This window comes from Ursus maritimus (assembly GCF_017311325.1).
Source record: "Ursus maritimus isolate PB19 chromosome X unlocalized genomic scaffold, ASM1731132v1 scaffold_X1, whole genome shotgun sequence".
In the NCBI taxonomy this organism is placed as follows: domain Eukaryota; kingdom Metazoa; phylum Chordata; class Mammalia; order Carnivora; family Ursidae; genus Ursus; species Ursus maritimus.
In genome coordinates, this window is record NW_024423319.1 from 19,244,471 (window position 1) to 19,263,356 (window position 18,886).

The 18,886-nt window shown below is 43.8% G+C and overlaps 1 protein-coding gene across 1 annotated transcript in view; it reads right to left on the bottom strand.

Moving 5' to 3' along the window:
* Positions 1-277: 277 nt before the first annotated feature.
* PASD1 (PAS domain containing repressor 1) overlaps positions 278-18,886 on the bottom strand; it is a 57,350-nt gene continuing 38,741 nt past the window's right edge. Inside the window, exons 8-14 of the mRNA XM_040645390.1 lie at positions 15,194-15,392; positions 8,222-8,395; positions 5,814-5,996; positions 5,274-5,468; positions 4,586-4,899; positions 3,163-3,424; positions 278-951 (exon numbers count right to left, since the gene is read on the bottom strand). Coding sequence (XP_040501324.1) covers positions 811-951; positions 3,163-3,424; positions 4,586-4,899; positions 5,274-5,468; positions 5,814-5,996; positions 8,222-8,395; positions 15,194-15,392 — 1,468 coding nt within the window. The 3' untranslated portion in view covers positions 278-810. The remainder of the gene's footprint in view (positions 952-3,162; positions 3,425-4,585; positions 4,900-5,273; positions 5,469-5,813; positions 5,997-8,221; positions 8,396-15,193; positions 15,393-18,886) is intronic.

Sequence of the window (18,886 nt, forward strand, 5' to 3'; positions counted from 1 at the left end):
AGGTCCTGCGGCTGCCCTTGGCATCAGTGAAGGAGCCAGCAGGCTTCAGCTACACAGAGGGCCTGTGCACATGGCCACTCAGGAAGGCAGGAGCCATTAGCCTCTGCAAATGTGGCAGGGAGCAAAGGTGTCCGTGAGGGGCCCAAGTCCAGGAAATGAGCCCTGTGCTCAGGATCCTGGTACCAGTCGACTGGGTCAGTAACCATTTCCAGATTCCAAAAGTCTGCCATAAGTTCACAGAGAGTTGCAATGAAAGACAATTTTTATTAAGCACTGGAGCTGTGATTATTTCAGTACAAAGCACCTATGTTCATCTGATTTCAGCTTCTCACCATTGGAAGGCTGTTCCCTGTGGTTTCCCCAGCATGACTGTGGAGGAGATACAGGGTTTGGCCATCAAGGCCAAGGCTTTGGAACTCTTGTGGCTTAAGACAGAACAGCTTCTTACTAGATTGCAAACCATGCTGGAAAATGTTTCTCGGCATAAAAAAGAGTATTCTAACTAGAGCAGACTCTGCAGCCTGCCGGCCCATGGTAGAACAGGTATACGCACGGCCAGGCAGGTAGGTGGGGGACAGCAGTCTCCTGCTGTGGCCTGGCTGCTGTCACACATTAGCACGCTTGGGATCACAGGCTGCCTCTGCAACATAACTTCCAAGAAACGGGTTGTGCTCAACAATCCCAAACAGAACTTATCAGGAAAGAAAAGAAAATACCCACCACCCCCCCAACCCCTACTCCAGGGGACTCTGTGAGCCTTGGAGGTCCCCTGGCCATGCAGGCCTCATTGGCCTGTCTGACCCTCTTCTCTCAAGGTTTGGTACGAAAGTACTGCTGGTGCTGGTGCTCATCCAAGTCAGACAGCTCTGCAGACATAAAATAGCTGATACGGCCTGGTGAATATTCATCAGGGTCCTCGAAAGCCTCCGGACTTGCCTCAGGAGCTGGCATCTGCCAAAAAAAAGCAGGACAAGGTGAGACACTCCCTGGAGTTCAAGTCAGCAAGGTGCTGAGAAATACCTCTTTGGAATACAGACTTACGAGGTGCTGGTAGAAGGTGCATCTGGGGACAATGGGGTTCCTCTCCGCTTTCGTCTTCCAACAGCATCTTGCCTTAAAGACCGGCAAGAGGAGCCCTGGGCTCTCCCAAAGTTTTCTTCATGCCTAAGGCTACTGGGTTCTGTGTCTCGCCCTCCCTAGCCCAGCTTTTCTGCCAGCCATGGCTAGGCAAAGGCTTGGGAAGGTCTCTCCCTGCCCCTATCCTTGGACCTTGCTATTACTCTGCTGAAACGAAGTAACTTCCATGCTGAGCCTGATCGACAGCTACCTGGCCTACTTGAACAATGTGATGGGAAAGGTAACAACAACCCACTCCGAACTGCAGAGTGGGGAGGAGGGTCAGATGCAAAGGTGGTATTACGAAGGCTAGGCTGGGGGAGTCTTTCCTGTTTGAGAGAAAAGGACCCCTTCGGCTGTGTTCTGAAGGTGATGCAAGAATTCAACAAATGCTAAGCTAAATAAGTCAAGCAAAGAAAGACAATTATCATATGATTTCTCTCATCTATGGAACATAAGAACTAGGAAGATCAGTAGGAGAAGAAAGGGAAGAAGAAAGGGGGAGTAATCAGAAGGGGGAATGAACCACGAGAGACTATGGACTCTGGGAAACAAACTGAGGGCTTCAGAGGGGAGGGGGGTGGGGGAATGGGATAGACCGGTGATGGGTAGTAAGGAGGGCACGTATTGCATGGTGCACTGGGTGTTATATGCAACTAATGAATCATCGAACTTTACATCAAAAACCAGGGATGTACTGTATGGTGACTAACATAATATAATAAAAAAATATTACTATTAAAAAAAAAGAATTCAACAAGTGGAACCCGAGGGACAGAAGAGAAGACAGAGGAACAGAAGGAGCAGGGCTGAGCTATGGGAAGACACATCCCCCCCAGATGTGTCTGGGGACCTGGGGAGCGGGAGGCCCAGGGACCAGTGGAAATGAGTCAGGGCAGGGTGTGTAGAGCCCCCGAAGTCTTGTGGACAAGGAAGCTCCCACATGGTCCTGCACTTGGTTGCTCCACTGCACTCTCCTAACAACCTTCCAGGCATCCTCCCTTCTCTACTTCCTTGGGCTATCTGCTCAGCTTGGTCTTCGCTCTGCTTCTAAGGGCCTATCCAGATGGTAGCGCCTTGAGAGCAGACATAATGAAGGGTTTCACCAGAGTCTGCCTTGGGAACTGAACCACAGGGTCCACTGAGCATCTATGTGGTCTCTTTGTGTGGGCAGTCCCTCTCGTGGATCAACCTTTCGGAGGATTTGCAGTCCAGCTGGTCAAGGTGTGTATGTGAAAATAATCACACCTTTACCATTTAAAATATCCAAACTTGTTCATTCTGCCTTAGCTTACTGGGTTATTTTTTTCCTTGTTGGTATTGTTAGTTTTAAAAATCAGACGTTAGGCTCCATTAAAACACCCTTTATAAGTTTTAGTCAAAACACCCTTTATAAAGCCAGAATCAAAACACCCTTTATAAGTTTTAGTCAGATTGTTAGTCAGATTGAGAGTGTGTGGTCCCAAGGGGCTTGCTGGGAGTGTATCTGGAAGCAAAACCCAATATGTGACTGCCATCTGGACCAGCTGCCAACACTGCCCTAGAAACATGACCATTACAGATGGTCCCTGCGCTGGGGTCTGCCCTGGCAAATACAGAGTACCCTGTGGATGAATACCAAGCACATTCCATAGAAGGAGCCTTGGTTTGTTTTTCAGTACAAGGAAACACACCCACACTAGGCCCTGGATTTTGTAGCAGAATGAATGATCTGCAAGTTCAGAAAGGGGTCTGGGCTTGGGCAATGAGCCCAGCATATGGCATGACTCACTTTGTCCAGGTAACATATGCTTGAGAAGTTTTCACATCAGATTGCATTAATGTCCATGAGGACAGCTCGCTTATTCATGGAAACGTGAATCTTTTTACTCAGCAGTGTGTGCCACCACCGTGCAAACCACCACCCTCACATTTACTGAGGCTTGAAGTCAGATTTCATACCCAGAGCATACTCCTGTGTTGTGTGCCTTTTGGGGAAGGGGCCCAGCCTCCATGCAGAACGCCCTGACCTGGGCTGGGGAGCAGAGGAGAAAGGAATGGTTATACCTGGGGCCAGGTGGCTTGGTCCTGCAGGGCGGTCTGCTCACTGGAAGGCCAAGTATTCACGTGGAGGTAAAGGTGATGCTGTGGATCTGGTGGCTGTTGCCAAAGTTGGATGTAATCCTGCGGGGTCTCCAGGGTGACTAAGCTGGAGTCAGAATTTATGGGAGACTGAGGAAAGCTGGTAGAAGCTACTGTGTCAGAGCCCGGGCTATACACCAGTGGCAGTGGATCCATGGACACCCCCTGCTGCTCCTCAGAAAGAAAACTGAAAGAAAGATGTTACAGTGATATGGAGCCATCGCCTTGCTCATCAGTAGGTGTTTACAGCACAATTGGTTTTGGTGGCTAAATCAGGATGCACTGGTTTGTACCCTCACTTTGCCCAAAGAAGATTCCATTTGCCAGAGTCAAGTGAATGTAAAGATTGAGGCAAATTAGTCTTTTGTCTCAAACGGTTTTATTTGTATTACTTGGACGGTGGAGCTAACAGCTGAGTGGGGCTGCTGGGCCAGTTCCTCCCTGAAAATCCAGTGCTCTCTCTACAAGAGCCCCATTTATGCTGGGGCTCTTGGGATAAATAGGGACTTCTGAATCTGTACTTTCCACAACCGCCTCAAGTGGATTCTGATTATCAGGCTGGTGGGAAGCACGGCACTCACCCTCCAACCAGACGTATCAGGGTCACTGATCCTACAGGGAGGCCCAGAGGAAATCTGGAGAGCCCTGGGAGGTCCACTCAGAGAGCTGGCAGTCATTCAAAAATATTTATTGGGCACCAAGCTTGTGCTCTACAACCCTTTCATTGCTGAACAGAGCCTTCTCTTTCTGGCATTTGGGACCACAGACTTTATCACCAAGCAGAAAATGTGTTTATGTCCTCGTACTGCTTCCCAGAACTTAGTCCTCCTGTGAGCTTAGCTCTTTGGTATCCAGCGACCATCTAGCGACTGTTTCATACCCACTTCCCTCACAGAGACTGTCGATGCTACGGAGCCCCTTCATCTGGTCTGCTGTGATCATCAGATCACGGTGGAGTGGGAGAAGCAAGCTGGGAGCCCAGGAGTCATTCAGCTATGGGCACTTAAGACTTTGCTATAGACGCCCCGTGCCATGAGACTGGGCTTGGGTGGATGAAGCCAAGTGATTTTAAGATCTGCGTGCCAATTCCCTAGCTTGGGAACTTCCTTATCTAGGCCTCCTATCTTCACAGAGTCTCCTGCGTTCCATCAACACTTACTTGGCCACGCACTTGCATGCAGAGGCAGGGGGCCGGAAACCACAGAGCAAGATGAGTGGGAGCACATCGCTTTTGATGAGGGGGTTTTGGTGTCCTGTGGGCAAGTCACTCATGGTCTCAGGCACAGTATCTGGCCATGAGAGGAAAGCAGGGACTTTAGCTTTTATCACTGTTCCATGCACTTCTTACCTATGACTGTCATCTTCGTCGTCCCCCAGGGTTTCGTCTTGATAGTAGCCAGAGGGCTGTTGTCCAGCTACTAACTGGACAGGAACAACGATGGGCTGGGTCTGCATGAACGTCGTGGGGTCCTCACAGAGGGGCACAGCTACGCTGGCCTGGCCTGGCAGGCATATCTGCAGCATCTGGTTTCCCACTGTGGCACTAGGCTGCTGTGGCCGCTCCTGCATCTGCTGCTCCGGCAGCAGCTGCTGCCCCGTGTGCTGGTCCTGCACCTGCTGCAACTGCTGCTGCAGAAACAGGTCCTGCCCCTGCAGCGGCGGCTTCAGAAGGAGAGACGAAAGGACCTCAGGGCCCGCCAGAGTCCCCCAGAAACAGACTGAACACCCCTGCTCCATTCTCCCAGAGCAGAAGATGACAGTGGCCCTGTGCCTCCGGGCATGGTCTGGGTGATGTCTACGTGCTTATCTGGGCACAAGTTGCAGCCACGCTGCTGGCTGCAACCCACTGCAATCCGGAACACATGTACACATACCTGGGCATGAGTGCCCGGGTCTAGCTCACCAAGAATTTTTATCTCAGGCAAGTGAATTGCAGCCAACTGAATAGCCACCACCCCCTCAGTAGAACCAGGTGAGCCCCAGTGTTTATGAAAATGACATCTTTCGGCTTCACAGCTGAAACAGGCTTTCCATACCTGGCTGGAGACATCACAAGGCTCCTCAAGCTCCTCAGGGCATATGAAAGAGTGGGATGAACGTGAACCACGGGAAAGGCTGATCTCCTTGAGATCCGGGAGGGACTCCATTTGCTCAGTGCGTTGTTTCTTGGGCACTGGCTCTAAAGACTGGGGCTCGGGACGGTCAAGGTGGTGTGAGACGGTCGGCTGCATCTGTAAGGACACAGTATCACGGAGGTCTTATTCAGAGGCTGCACCTTTCCTCAGGGCACAGGACATACTGGGCATAGAGCAGGACAGGTCCCCTGGGAAACCCTGGCTATATAGGAGCCCTGTCTGCCACCACCAAAGACTAGCTGGGCCCATCTCAGCCACTACAGCCAAGAGACAAAGAGCACAGCCATAAGTCCCTGCTGAAGACAGCTCCAAATGTCCCGTGCCACCCTGGAGAGCTGCTATCCCTACTAGCAGGCCCTGGTGACTAACTGCTTGAAAACCGTCAAGGTCCATCTTCTCCTCTCCCTTCTGCCACTTACTTATGTAGAATGGGCTTCTGACCTGAAAGCTGGAATCCTGCATTCTCTGAAGCTGTTCCTTCATCATTTCCAGTGCGTCCTGCTGGCTTCTGATATCAGCCTGCAGCATCTGTGTCGTCTCGTCCAGCTGCTCCTTAAACTTTTTCATCAGCTCCAACTCCCGCTTGTTGATATATGATGTAATTGATGGCGGTGGTTGTAATGGCTGCGGGGAGGAATTGCTTGTGGTTCACAGATAGGGACACCAAGTTCTCCAAATCCTACCAGATTGTTTTATTGCCAAGTTTGGAAAGACTGAGAATGAGAATGATGGCACTCCACTCCCAATTTCATTCATCACTAGAAAGTCTGAAGAAGTGGCTAGAGAATCCAGGAATTCAAGATCAGAAATGGGTCATGGGGGGCGCCTGGGTGGCTCAGTCATTAAGCAGAGGCAGGAGATATAGAAAGGAAGGGACACATTTGAGAGAAATTAAGAAAGTGGACACGGCTTCTCAACTGACCAGCTGAGGGCAGAGGAAAGAGGCAGGGTTCTTGGAAAAGAACTATCTGTGAAAGCTATTATTTGCCTTGATCAGGGTTGGCACGGTGTGTATAAACAAGATGAGAGAATCACAGTCCCAATATCAATGATGAGAAGGCACATATACATGCGACTGCAAGAAAAACAAAAACAAGAGTCTATTCTATCATATACTGTGGCCTTCAACCCGTTATGGCTAATGTAAGCGCACAGCTGAGTTATTAAAAAGAGACAGAGCAAATAACACGCGAGCTGTTTTTAACACTTGGAATAAAAAATTATATATATATTTTTTAAGTCACTGAAAATTGTCCTTCTTTTGCTATAGAGTATATAGATGTTCACATAAGAAAGTAGGCATTCATTAAGCCAAAAAAATGTAAAAACTCTAAACTCGGGATTGGAAGCCACAAATCATACAGGTTATCGCATCCACATCCCCATTCTCCAAGCAGGAATCTTTTCTCTGCTGTCCCTGGCAGATGAGCAACAAAGCCTGTCTCAGCCCTTTCCGTTGAAGGGGAGGAAGCCCACCACCTGGGGAAGAGACCTAAGCCATCTGAGAGACTTTCTGGAGGGGAGTGGAAAGCTGTTTGCCCCGGGCTGCTAGGTCTCCACCCTAGTTTGATCCTCTGGAAACTCGTCTTCCACTTCGGGAGCATGACGGCTGTGCAGCTACTTGGTCAGGCTGTCCTGTCCCCTGCCAGTCTTCCTTCTCCAGTGCCTTCCACTGTGACTACCTTCAACTACTGACAACATGACATTTTCCAGCCTCTCTCCATCGTGGTCTCCAGCTTCTGGATACACTCCAGTCTGTCAATCCATGGCACCGAAAAATAAGCCCAATATGCTACCACATGTAGAGCTGTACTACCCACACTCATTGCTGGTTATTCTGACTACTTTAAACAAAAGTTATATTTAAAGTTTAGTTATGAATTCATTCAAAGCAGAAGAGAAACTTGTCAACGTTAAAGGGGAACCGCAGCTTTTTGGCATGATAAAGACATAAATAAGGACAACATGGATTTCTACAGGAATTTTGTTTAATTGTTCAAAAAATTTTCACAGCAGTCCAGAAATCCCCACAAGGCAAGCAGACCATTTCAAGATGGAAAAAATGAGACTCAGGGCTGTGCCAAGGTCAATGCTGGGGCCAAACTCAAATAACTCTTCTAGCCCTTAGTTCTTCTCGTTCTTATAGAAGAGCGAGTGACTCATCTTAGGCTTCATAATTAATGCACATGATTCTATGTAACAGACCATAAACTCATTATCTTGCCTGCCAATCCTGATTTTAATAATCCTGCTATTATAACAGACGATTGCCCAAATCTGTGATTATATACACAAATTTGAGGGTAGAAGAGCAGCAGAGGAGTAAATCCAACTGCACTGCTCTGGCCTCAGACCACACACTGGTGCTGACATTTGAAGGCTGGATACAACTAACATTCTGAAAGGCGTGCTTCTAACCCAATAAAAACCCCATTGGAGAAACCTAGCTTGTGGTGGGAAGGTGTTGGCATGGCAGGCAGGGAAGTCACCTTCTCCTGAGAGGGTTAGCATCCCCCCCCAGGTGATAAGGAACAGAGCTCTTAAAAATACTGCCTTTTCTTAGTAGATAAGCTTCCTATTTGGCCCAGACTTTCTCTCAAACCCAAAGTGTCTTTGCATATTTCACATTAAGAGGAGAACAGAGATTTCATCTCAAAGAACCTCTAACATCCCTGTTTGCTAGGGTTCACTGGATTCTCAGCTGCATCTGGAAATCCACTATGACAGAAATAGTGGTAAAAAATAGGATGCTTTCTGCAAAGTGAACCTGAACACAAAAGTGGAAATGAGGGGCTTCGCAGGGTTAGTGATCCAGACAAATATGTGGAGCATGTCTGCCCCAGAGGTACCTCATCGCAGATGCCGGCAGCAGCACTGGAGGCTGAGCGGGCCTCCTGCTCCCCCTGGCCCAGCTGCTCCACCTCTTTCTCGTCAGCTACTTGCTCCACCTCTTCCACCTCGTCCCCCTGCGGCACCTCATCCATATCATACACCTTTTCCACCTCCGGTTCGCATTCAAAGCTCTGCGAAGATGACGGAGCTGAAGAAGAAAGCACAGTGGAATGCATAATCAAGACAACCGAAGTGCCAACATTATCGAAGAGATTGACAGGTTTCTATTTCCTTTTTAAGTCATAAAAACAGGAGAGTCCAGTTTTATTCCATGTTAAGGATTAGATGTGCCAGGTACCAACAATAATTCAGAACATTCCTTAAAAATCTGTTCATATTTGAAAATAAGGAAAAAGGAGGGAGTGTCTGATTTTACCTCCACCTACCCAAGAATAAGTGGGTAGGTTCCCAAACCATGTGTGTTGAGTGTCTTTTCATTATAAAATTCTTCTGGCTGTGCTTCTGGAAATTTGGTATCTTCCATCTGATAATACCAAATCAAACCTAACCATAAAATTGCTTCCAAAAAAAATAGGTTTCCCAGAATGTGGGGCTCTCAGGAGTGCTTAAAGTGCTGGTGGAGGTGTTGAGAAACGACCGTCCTTCAAAAATGCAAGGTGGAGAACATTACTTGAAGAACGCAAAAGGGCAGAGTCAATTTGGAAAATAGTTTGGCAGTTTCTTTCACACACGCTTCCCGTTTGACCCAGCTGTCCCCCTCCCACGAATTTAACCACGTCAATTAAACATTTGTATTCACACAAAAAAACCCTCTATGCAAATGATTATAGTAGCTTTACATATAATCACTGAAAAACATGGAAACAACCCAGATGTCCTTCTGCAGATGAATGGAGGTTTTCTTTTACACTTTTTTAAAATTATTTTTAATAATAATTTTTATTATATTATGTTAGTCACCATACAGTACATCCCTAGTTTTTGATGTGAAGTTCCATGATTCATTACTTGCGTATAATGGAACATAAGAAGTAAGAAGATCAGTAGGAGAAGAAAGGGAAGAAGAAAGGGGGGGTAAACTGATGAATGGAGTTTTAAACAAATAACTGTGGTGCATGCGTAGGTGTGGGCAAGATGAATGCGTCATGGATTCACACAACATGGATGAATCTTGAATGCATTTTGTTAACAAAGTCAGACCAAAAAGTGGGAAACTGCATGATTCCATTTACATGACATTCTGGAAAAAGGCAACCAGAGGTTGAGAGACGGAGCTGGAGTTCAAAGAGACAACACAAAGGAATCCGGGGATGAGAGAACTGTTTTGACTGGTACTGTGGTGGCAGATACAGGACCTTTTGCCTTTTCAAACCCACAGAAGCATACATCCCAAGGAGTGAAGTTTACTGTGTGCAAATTCAAAACTAAATTTGTTCTTACACGTTTCAGAAATCACAATCATGGCTTCATGGACTTCCCCTCCCAAAATCAATTATTTTGAGAAGAATTTTTAAACGAAGTTTCAGATTGACAGCAATAATGTAAGTGTTGCTAGCTAGAATATTTTTAAAATAGAGGTATTAGTTCTATATATGAAGATTCCACAATACAAAGACTCTATGCTAAGGTCGGCAAATTAGAGGACAGGACTTGCATTATGTATCTGGCACCGCTTCAAGTTTTGTATTTTTTATACAATTATATTTATGAAATACCTTTAATATTGAAACTTATGTAATAAACACCTCTGTTTCTGAGTGACTACCCTTTTTGTCCTTTACTAAAAATTCTTCTTATAGTACTTTTTTTTTAAACAAGAGGTTTCTTTGGACTGCAGCCGCTATGGAACAGCAGTGAAGACTGCATGAGGACAAAGAGATAAGAGGCTACTCCTCCAAGGGCTGAGATCTAGCACCAATCTTTAGAAGATTAAATTTTAATGGGACAGAATAATACCATTCCCAAGCACTTGAACAACTGATGAGATATTCACTTTCATCGCTCTCAAATCATCATCTCAAAAAACTTTTAGAAGATGGGGAAAGTTCACTCTTGTGATTTCACACCATTAGGAACAGAACATTCTCATCCCTTGAAAAAAACAAGAACTACCGGGTTGGCCACTATTTTTCTTCTGATAATCCCTGTCCACATGTCCAAATGTACCTACCTGGTGATGCCAGTATGCTTTCCAGGGACGATGTGCTGGAATCATACGTATCAGACTCTGCACTAATTACATGAACAGACTCTTGGGGATCATACTGCTCGACAGCTACAATATCAGCTTGATCCTGGGAATTTCCAAAAGAGGAGAAGATGACATTTCAATTTGGGGATAGATATATAAACAACAGGAAACATGGGCAGAACACAAACTTGGATACATTTCACATCACAGTTTCCCACACTGCTTCTATCAGTCGAATACCTAAACAAAACCATCATGAAACATGTCCTTGAAAAATATTACTGGAAGGTAATAACAAGCAGAGATTATGGGTGCCACATGCTATACTCTGGCAAAACTGAGAAAATAAACACAGTACAGATGCGCTGAAAGCACAAGCATAAGAAAATTGTGTACCACTCAGAAGCCGCGGCACAAACAAAAACAAGACAAACAAACAAACAAACAAACAAAAACCACAATGCCTTTCTCAGGTCTTGGTAGGATGCTGACCCTGCCGAGGGAGAAGGGCACCAGTACCAGAGGGCCTGCACGTGCAGCCCTCACTGAGAGCAAGGGAAGGCCAGATGGAGGCTGTTTAATGGCCACTTCACGTCTTCAATGCAGGTTAAAGTTGGAAGTATTATTACCAAAAACATCTTTACTATAGTAGCACGGAGACGGAAATGGCCATGGAGAGCTTCTAGTGCAACCTCCCCCTCTGATAGTGTCAAAGACAACAAGGTCACACAGCAGGGCAGGAGCAGAGCCAGAGTCCAAGGACTTCAAACCCAGTGCTCTCTTCCCTAACCCTGGTGTCTAAATTGAAGCCATTTCCTGCTTTAAATTGTACCCATCATATTCCAAGTTTACTGATCCACTTCCACTTCCTTAATGACTAGATCCTTTTTGAACAGTCTGCAGCTCACCGCTCAGATGAAATGTAAGTACCTGGTCTAGCCCTGGAATCTTTTCATCTCTGCTGAAAATTTTAGTACTTGGGCTGTTTTTTGTTTTGTTTTGTTTTTAAGGAAAAACTTGCATCAATGATTTATTTACCATTCATCAGTTTTTGCTTGTTCCACTGGTTTTTTTGGTTTTTATTTATTTTTTAAATAATTTTTTATTATGTTATGTTAGTCACCATACAGTACATCCTTAGTTTTTAAGGTAGTGTTCCATGATTCATTAGTTGCGTATAACACCCAGTGCACCATGCAATATGTGCCCTCCTTAATACCCGTCACCGGCTTATCCCATTACCCACCCCCCCGAAGCCCTCAGTTTGTTTCCCAGAGTCCACAGTCTCTCATGGTTCATCCCCCTTCTGTTTACCCCCCTTTATTTTTCCCTTCCTTCTCCTACCGATCTTCCTGCTACTTCTTATGTTCCATAAGTGAGTGAAACCATATGATAATTGTCTTTCTCTGCTTGACTTATTTCGCTTAGCATTATCTCCTCCAGTCACGTCCATGTTGCAGCAAATGTTGGGTAATTGTTCTGTTTTGTTTTGTTTTGTTTTCAGACTGGATTAAAACACAGACCCATGCCAATTTTTCCACAAGGAACCTGTCTGTTCGAACACACTGGCCCAGATCAATTCCCAGCATTTGAACTTCAGAAAACTGCACAACCTCTGGTATCATGGGAGAGACCCAGGAAAACGGAGTGACTCCCAAGGTGGCGGAAGCCATCATCTTGGATACCATCTCCAGCTTAAGACAAAAGAAGACGCTGGGACTGGAGGAGTCAGTTATGGGAGGTGGCCAGGAGAAGCAAAGTAATAAGGGTAAGATTGTTATGCAGACCTAAATCATTATCTTCTCCATTGATGAGTTCCTAGTGATTCAGAGTCTTCCGCCTCTTCCTGATACAGAGAGGGAGACATCCTTAACAAAGGGAGATTTTCCTTATAAACGTAAATGTCTCTTACAAAAGGTTAACTTCTACTCAGTCTTTTGAGCTTCTCCTGTGTTTGCACTTTCTTAAAAATATTCACCTTAAGATAATCTTTATTCCAGAGACATATTTTGGGGTGGTGAATTCTGCTCCCCTACAGTGAGCAATAGTTGGAAAATGGAATACAAAATCAGCACTTTGTATTTATTTTTTTTCTTTTTTAAAAAATTTTATTGAGTTTTAAAAATTTTAATTCCAGTGTAGTTAACATAGTGTTATATTAGTTTCAGTGTATAATATGATTCAACAATTCCATACATCATCCAGTGCTCATCATGACAAATATACTCCTTTTTTTATAATAATAGCTTTTTATTATATTATGTTAGTCACCATACAGTACATCCGTAGTTTTTAAGAACTAGGAAGATAGGTAGGAGAAGAAAGGGAAGGGCCATATGCACCCCAATGTTCATAGCAGCATTGTCCACAACAGCTAAATCGTGGAAGGAACCAAGATGCCCTTCAACAGATGACTGGATTAAGAAGATGTGGTCCATATACACAATGGAATATTACTCAGCCATCAGAAAGAACGATTTCTCAACATTTGCTGCAACATGGATGGCACTGGAGCAGTCAAGCAGAGAAAGACAATTATCATATGGTTTCACTCATTTATGGAACATAAGAACTAGGAAGATGGGTAGGAGAAGAAAGGGATAAAGAAAGGGGGGTAATCAGAAGGGGGAATGAAGCATGAGAGATTATGGGCTCTGAGAAACAAACTGATGGCTTCAGAGGGGAAGGGGGTGGGGGAATGGGATAGGCTGGTGATGGGTAATAAGGAGGGCACGTACTGCACGGTGCACTGGGTGTTATACGTAAGTAATGAATCATGGAACTTTACAGCACTTTGTATTTAAAACAGAAGTGTATCTCCTATGTCAGAGAAGGGCTTAAATAGTAAAAACACTGCTGTCTGCACAGTCCCAGAAACACACAAATCCTTTCACACAAAATCGCATGCAGGCCTGAAAACCAAAGTGAGAGTCCACCCACCTAGCCTATCTATACTGCTCGGGGGTTCCCTTTACCTTACATTTGAAGAGTGCTATAGAAATTACACAGAGCTGTAACATACTATATTCATCTGTGCATCTAAAATTTATGAACACCTACTACGTGTGGCAAACCTTGTTCAAGATATTTGGGGATAGGCTGATGAACAAGACAGCCCCTGTCCTCACAGAAGCTTCGTTCTACTGCAGGAATACAGAGAATATACTGATAAATGAGGTTACATCCAGATGAGATAGCCTGGGAGACGACCACTCCTCTTTTACTGACAGGAAACAGAGGCTCTCCACCAGCAAATAACTTTCCCCAGGTCACAAAACTGGTAAATGGCCAAATCAGGAATTGACCCTTATCTTTTGAAGTCTAGAGCCATCTTTCTGCAGCACCACCATGGCAGCCGTGTCACAGGCACCCAGGGAGTGGCAGGTAAGGTGAAACACCATTCACAGGGAAGGCTTTCTGAGAGGCTTTTTCTGTTCGATGCCTCTTTTCTTGCAGTTTGATCTTCTCTGTCAGATGAGATTTCAGATCAGTTAGAACAGATCCAGGTTTCAAATTTCTATTAATGTGCATCCCTGTAAGATTCTCTCTAGTGACGTCTGGCGAATGGATAAATGGATGATACATTCAGTGGCTTAGAAAGAGGATGGGGATTATCTAGGCTAATTAGGGGCTGGGTTCTGCCCATGAAGGAATGATGCTGGCTCATGAGTCTACCCCACATTAGGCTACTGCAGCAGATACGTCAGTAAACTTCCTTTTTGAAATGTACTCACAAGTCAAAAAGATCTTAAACAATGGCATAGAGCTTAGGTTAATTTTTAAAAAGTACTGTAGGGCCCTTTCCAAGTGTTGGGGGCCAAGAGCAGGCTGCCCCAAGATGGACTACTTTGGCATGAAGATTATTTTGAGTTAAAAAAGCAATCAAAACCCAGCAGATTCAGGAAAAACTCTTTACCTGCCCAACAACTGCCTAAAAGAATTTAGATAGAAGCCCTGCTCCAGGGGGCGCCTGGGTGTCTCAGTGGTTAAGCGTCTGCCTTCAGCTCAGGGCGTGATCCCAGCGTTCTGGGATAGAGCCCCACATCAGGCTCCTCTGCTGGGAGCCTGCCTCTCCCTGTCCCACTCCCCCTGCTTGTGTTCCTCTCTCGCTGGCTGTCTCTCTCTCTCTCTCTCTCTCTCTGTCAAATAAATAAATAAAATTTTTAAAAAAAATAAAAAAGAAGAAGAAGCCCTGCTCCAGGAAGAGAGCTATCACCATATACCATTATACCATGAACTAGGGATGGTGCACAGGGAGGAACCTAGCAAAGCTGTTTGATCAAAGTCCTCTCTGTGTCCCATTGTTTCTGAGTACCCAGCAAACATTTGTTTACCAAACATTTACTTTTTCTCATTCTTTCTGAGGATTGCATTCCTTCCCTTTGATATCCCCTTTTCCTCAGTTCAGAATGACATATAAACCTCCTTCTGCTTGACTTCTTTGAAATTTCCATGCCTGTGTGGGTGCCCTCCGTGTACGCTATTAAATTTGATTTAATTTAATCTGTCTCATGTCAATTTGATTCTTAATCCAGCTAGAAGGACCTCGAAGGGGACAGGACATTCCTGCGCCCCAACACAAGCATGGCGGTTGCCAGCTCCCAGTAAGAAATGGTTATAAAATGGCAGCTGTGGAACACTGCTCAAGTGCTCTGCCCACATGGGATATTTCTCAAAATTAAAACCTTTTTCTGTTGGCAACACACATTAACTAAAGAATCAACATTACAGGGAGAAGGATCCATCCATTTACCCTATGACTCTCTTATGTACATACGTCTGAGGCAGCAGAAGCAGCAGCAGCAGATTCAGCAGGCAGCGATTCCATTCTAAAACTTCGTTTTTGGCCCTGGCTTCTATAAAGAAATGAAAAGAGAAACGGTAAGCACACCTCACTTGCCATTAAATCTAAACTTTCTGTTGTACAGTAAAAATAAGGTTCAAATAAGAACAAATATTTAGGGGCAACTCGGTGGCTCAGTCAGTTAAGCGTCTGCCTTCGGCTCAGGTCATGATCCCAGGGTCCTGATACAGAGCCCCGCATCAGGTTCCTTGCTCCGTGGGGAGCCTGCTTCTCCCTCTCCCTCTCCCTGCCACTTCCCCTCCTTGTACTCTCTCTGTCAAATAAATCTTAAAAAAAAGAACAAATATTTATTTTTCTTAATACATCACATCAATCTTTGAGGTGCTGCTAATCTTACAGAGAAAGTTGTTCTGCACTATATCTATAAAATAAATCATCTGGACCCTCATTAGAATGAGGTTTGCCTCAGGTCTCAATGCCTTTGGTTAACAGTGGTGAGCAAAGCAAGCTTAAGAAAAAAAAAAAAAAGGAAAAGGCAAGGCGTATGAGTGAATCTTCGTAATTTTTAAACAAGCTGCAATTACAAAAATATGCCTTCAGGGCAAATTTAATTTTGTTTCCTGTAATTAGAAAAACTCACTATTCTTTGGCTCACTAACAATTCATGTCTATCAAAATTAGAATTGTGGTGCCCAAGGTGAGAACGCAGCTTCCTGGCACTGGAGTCTAAGTACAGCTTATTTTTCACCAAATAAGTGGAAGGTGAGAGAGAACTTGGGGGGAGAGAGACGGATGGGGGGGGAGAGAGAATATGAAAGAATGAGAATCTTGGTTTTAATACTGAAATTACTTTTTAAGCCTTAAAAATTTCCCAAAGATCTGTTATGGAAATGTATTTTGTTTTCAAGAGTTTTTCTTTTTTACGCCAAGGCCAAAGAGTGAAAAGCCCCATCACTCCACAAAATAAGAAACTGGAGTCTGATAACAGATAGGATAAAAAGCAAGTCCTTAGAGCAGCAACACAGTGACAAAATGTTATCTGTGAAACCTTCCCAATTCATTCAGAAAACACAAAATTAACAGAATAACAGGATTATTCTGTGAGGTTTCAAAACGTCAAAACTGACATAATGAGAAATTTTCCATTCGATATTTCACAGGACCCAGTCAAAAAATCAATTTTACTTACATCATTTTTTAAAGATTTATGTATTTGAGAGAGAGAGAGAGTGAGCAAGAGGAGGGACAGAGGGAGAAGGAGAGAATTTCAAGCAGACTCCCCACTGACCTCAGAGCCTGATGTAGGGGTCAGTCGCAGGACGCCAAGATCATTAACCAAGCCAAAATCATGAGACTGAGCCACCCAGGTGCCCCCTACATCCCTTTATTTTTAATGGTAGAAAACTAAGAAGAGTTTGAAAAAATACATATTTTGGATATCAAAATATGTACCATTTAGGAAGTAGTGATTTAAATTACATAAAGCAACTACTTAATGAGTAAATTCAGTCATTTGTTATATGATGGGGCTATACAATGTCTACTATGTATTTCTTAATGGTTCAACTTTCAGCATCAAGTAACATAAACAGAGTCATTTACAAATTTGCCCTCACATCATTTAAAAATAAAATTCTTAAAAGATTATCATCTATAATTTTATTTTTCTCAGTCTTTGACTCAATTTATAAGCCAGTTTAGTCTAACAGAATGTTTTCTTACTTAGTAAGTGTTGGTACTTCTTCAAAGTTGTTCTTCACTTTTCTGTTCTTTCTCTGTATTATCTCCTTGCAGACTGCATTTTGTCCCTTGGCTTCAACTAGGGGCAACTCTGACATCTCTATCTGAAGACCTCTCCCTGGGCTATAGACCCAAATATCCAACTGCCTTCAGAACACGCAGTCTGGATGTCTAACACTAGACACCTTAACTCCAGATGGTCCAATTAGACCTCTCCTCCTCCACTTCCTCTTCCTCTTCCTTCTCCTCCAGTGTCTCCTGTATTGGTGACAAGTGCCACCCTCCACACAATCACTCAAGACTCAAACCTCCAAGTTATCTTTGACTCTTCACTCTTACACTACTCTCTTCTGTATGAAAGTTTGTTCCTAACTTTCTGTCCACCTTTTCTACTTGGTGAGTTTCTTGAAGACAGTGCACATGCACTGAACCTCCTGTATCCCCAGCACCTAGCACAATGCAGAGCACATACTAGGTGCTTCATGAATATTTGCTGAGTGAATAAATGAATAGACAATCTGACCAGCCAGCTCAATTGAAATATTTGCACATTCCTCCCTTATCCCAGGTCTGCTTGGCTTGACACAATTATTTTCAAGAACAAACTGAGGCCTCTATCTGTTCCTTAAAAGCAATTAAATGTCACTATATTGGTTTCTAAACAGCAAATATCTTTATACCTGAGATAAATTGCATGGAATGAATACATTTACCACATGTGGCTAAATTGAAACCAAAATTAAAGAAAATTTAAAATTTATTTTTTTCGGTCACAGCAGCCACATTTCGAGTGTGCTGTAGCTACGTGTGGCTAGTGGCTATGGTAATAGAGCAGATTAAAGAGCATCACTGTCTTCACAAAAGGCTCTATTGGACAGTTCTGTATCAAAGGATGCAGTGAGTTTTACCGGACATGACACTGACGTTGACAACAAAACACTATGAGGTGATGATGATTTGCTTTAAATCCACTGCTTGGATATCAAGAACATAGTAGTTTTCCAGATTCTTCCATGACTTTATATTTCATGCCTCTCTATACATCATCAGTATAGATGGCAAATTTCTGACTTGTAATCAGAATGTAAAAGTAACAAATAAGCACATACATTGCTAAAAAAAATCATTAAAGAGTATTTCATACCTAACTAGTCTGTACGTGTAAATAATGAATTCAGGCTCAGGACAGGAGGTGTAATGGAGGGTTTGCGACCATAAAACGTTGCTGCCCTTTGGTTAGGAACAGAGAGAAACAGGACTTTCCTTTTCTAAATCACATCAGCTGATTTTCAAAAAGAATGAAAATGATCAAAGAACACTTCACTAGCTATATTTACATGGAAAGAACACCTTCCAATTTTACGAAGAAAAGTACCTGTCTCATTATGTAAAACCTCAAAATGTTACTCTTAAATTGAGCCCTTAAGTTTCTTTCTCTCTATTTTACATCTTTGCCGAGGTTTGATATTCAATGGTAAAGCACTCAATGCTGCTGAATTATTTTAATGGAAGGTTGTTCTTGGCTCAAAAAAAAAAAAAAAAAAAAAAAAAAAAAAAAAGAAAAAACCAAAAACCATCTACTTCAACTTGCTATGTAAATAAAACTGTAAATATGAAAAGGATGCCCAATGAATACTGCCCTTTCATACATCAATGCAGTATAAACTAAGGTGTTGTTTTGAACAGTTGCGGCAGAAAAATATCATCTTAAAATTTGTCTCTCCTTGTTTAAGTTAACAGCTGAGATGATCTAATCTGAAGTGATGGCAGAAAGGAAAACCAGGTTTCCCTTCTTGGTCACAAGTTGTGACCAAAGTTTAAGAAACTATATTTCAAGATTACTCTAACCAAAGCTAGTCCATAGGCTCAAAGGAGAAACCCACTACCAACTCCCTGTCTGAAACGGGAAATCTTAGGTCAAGGCCC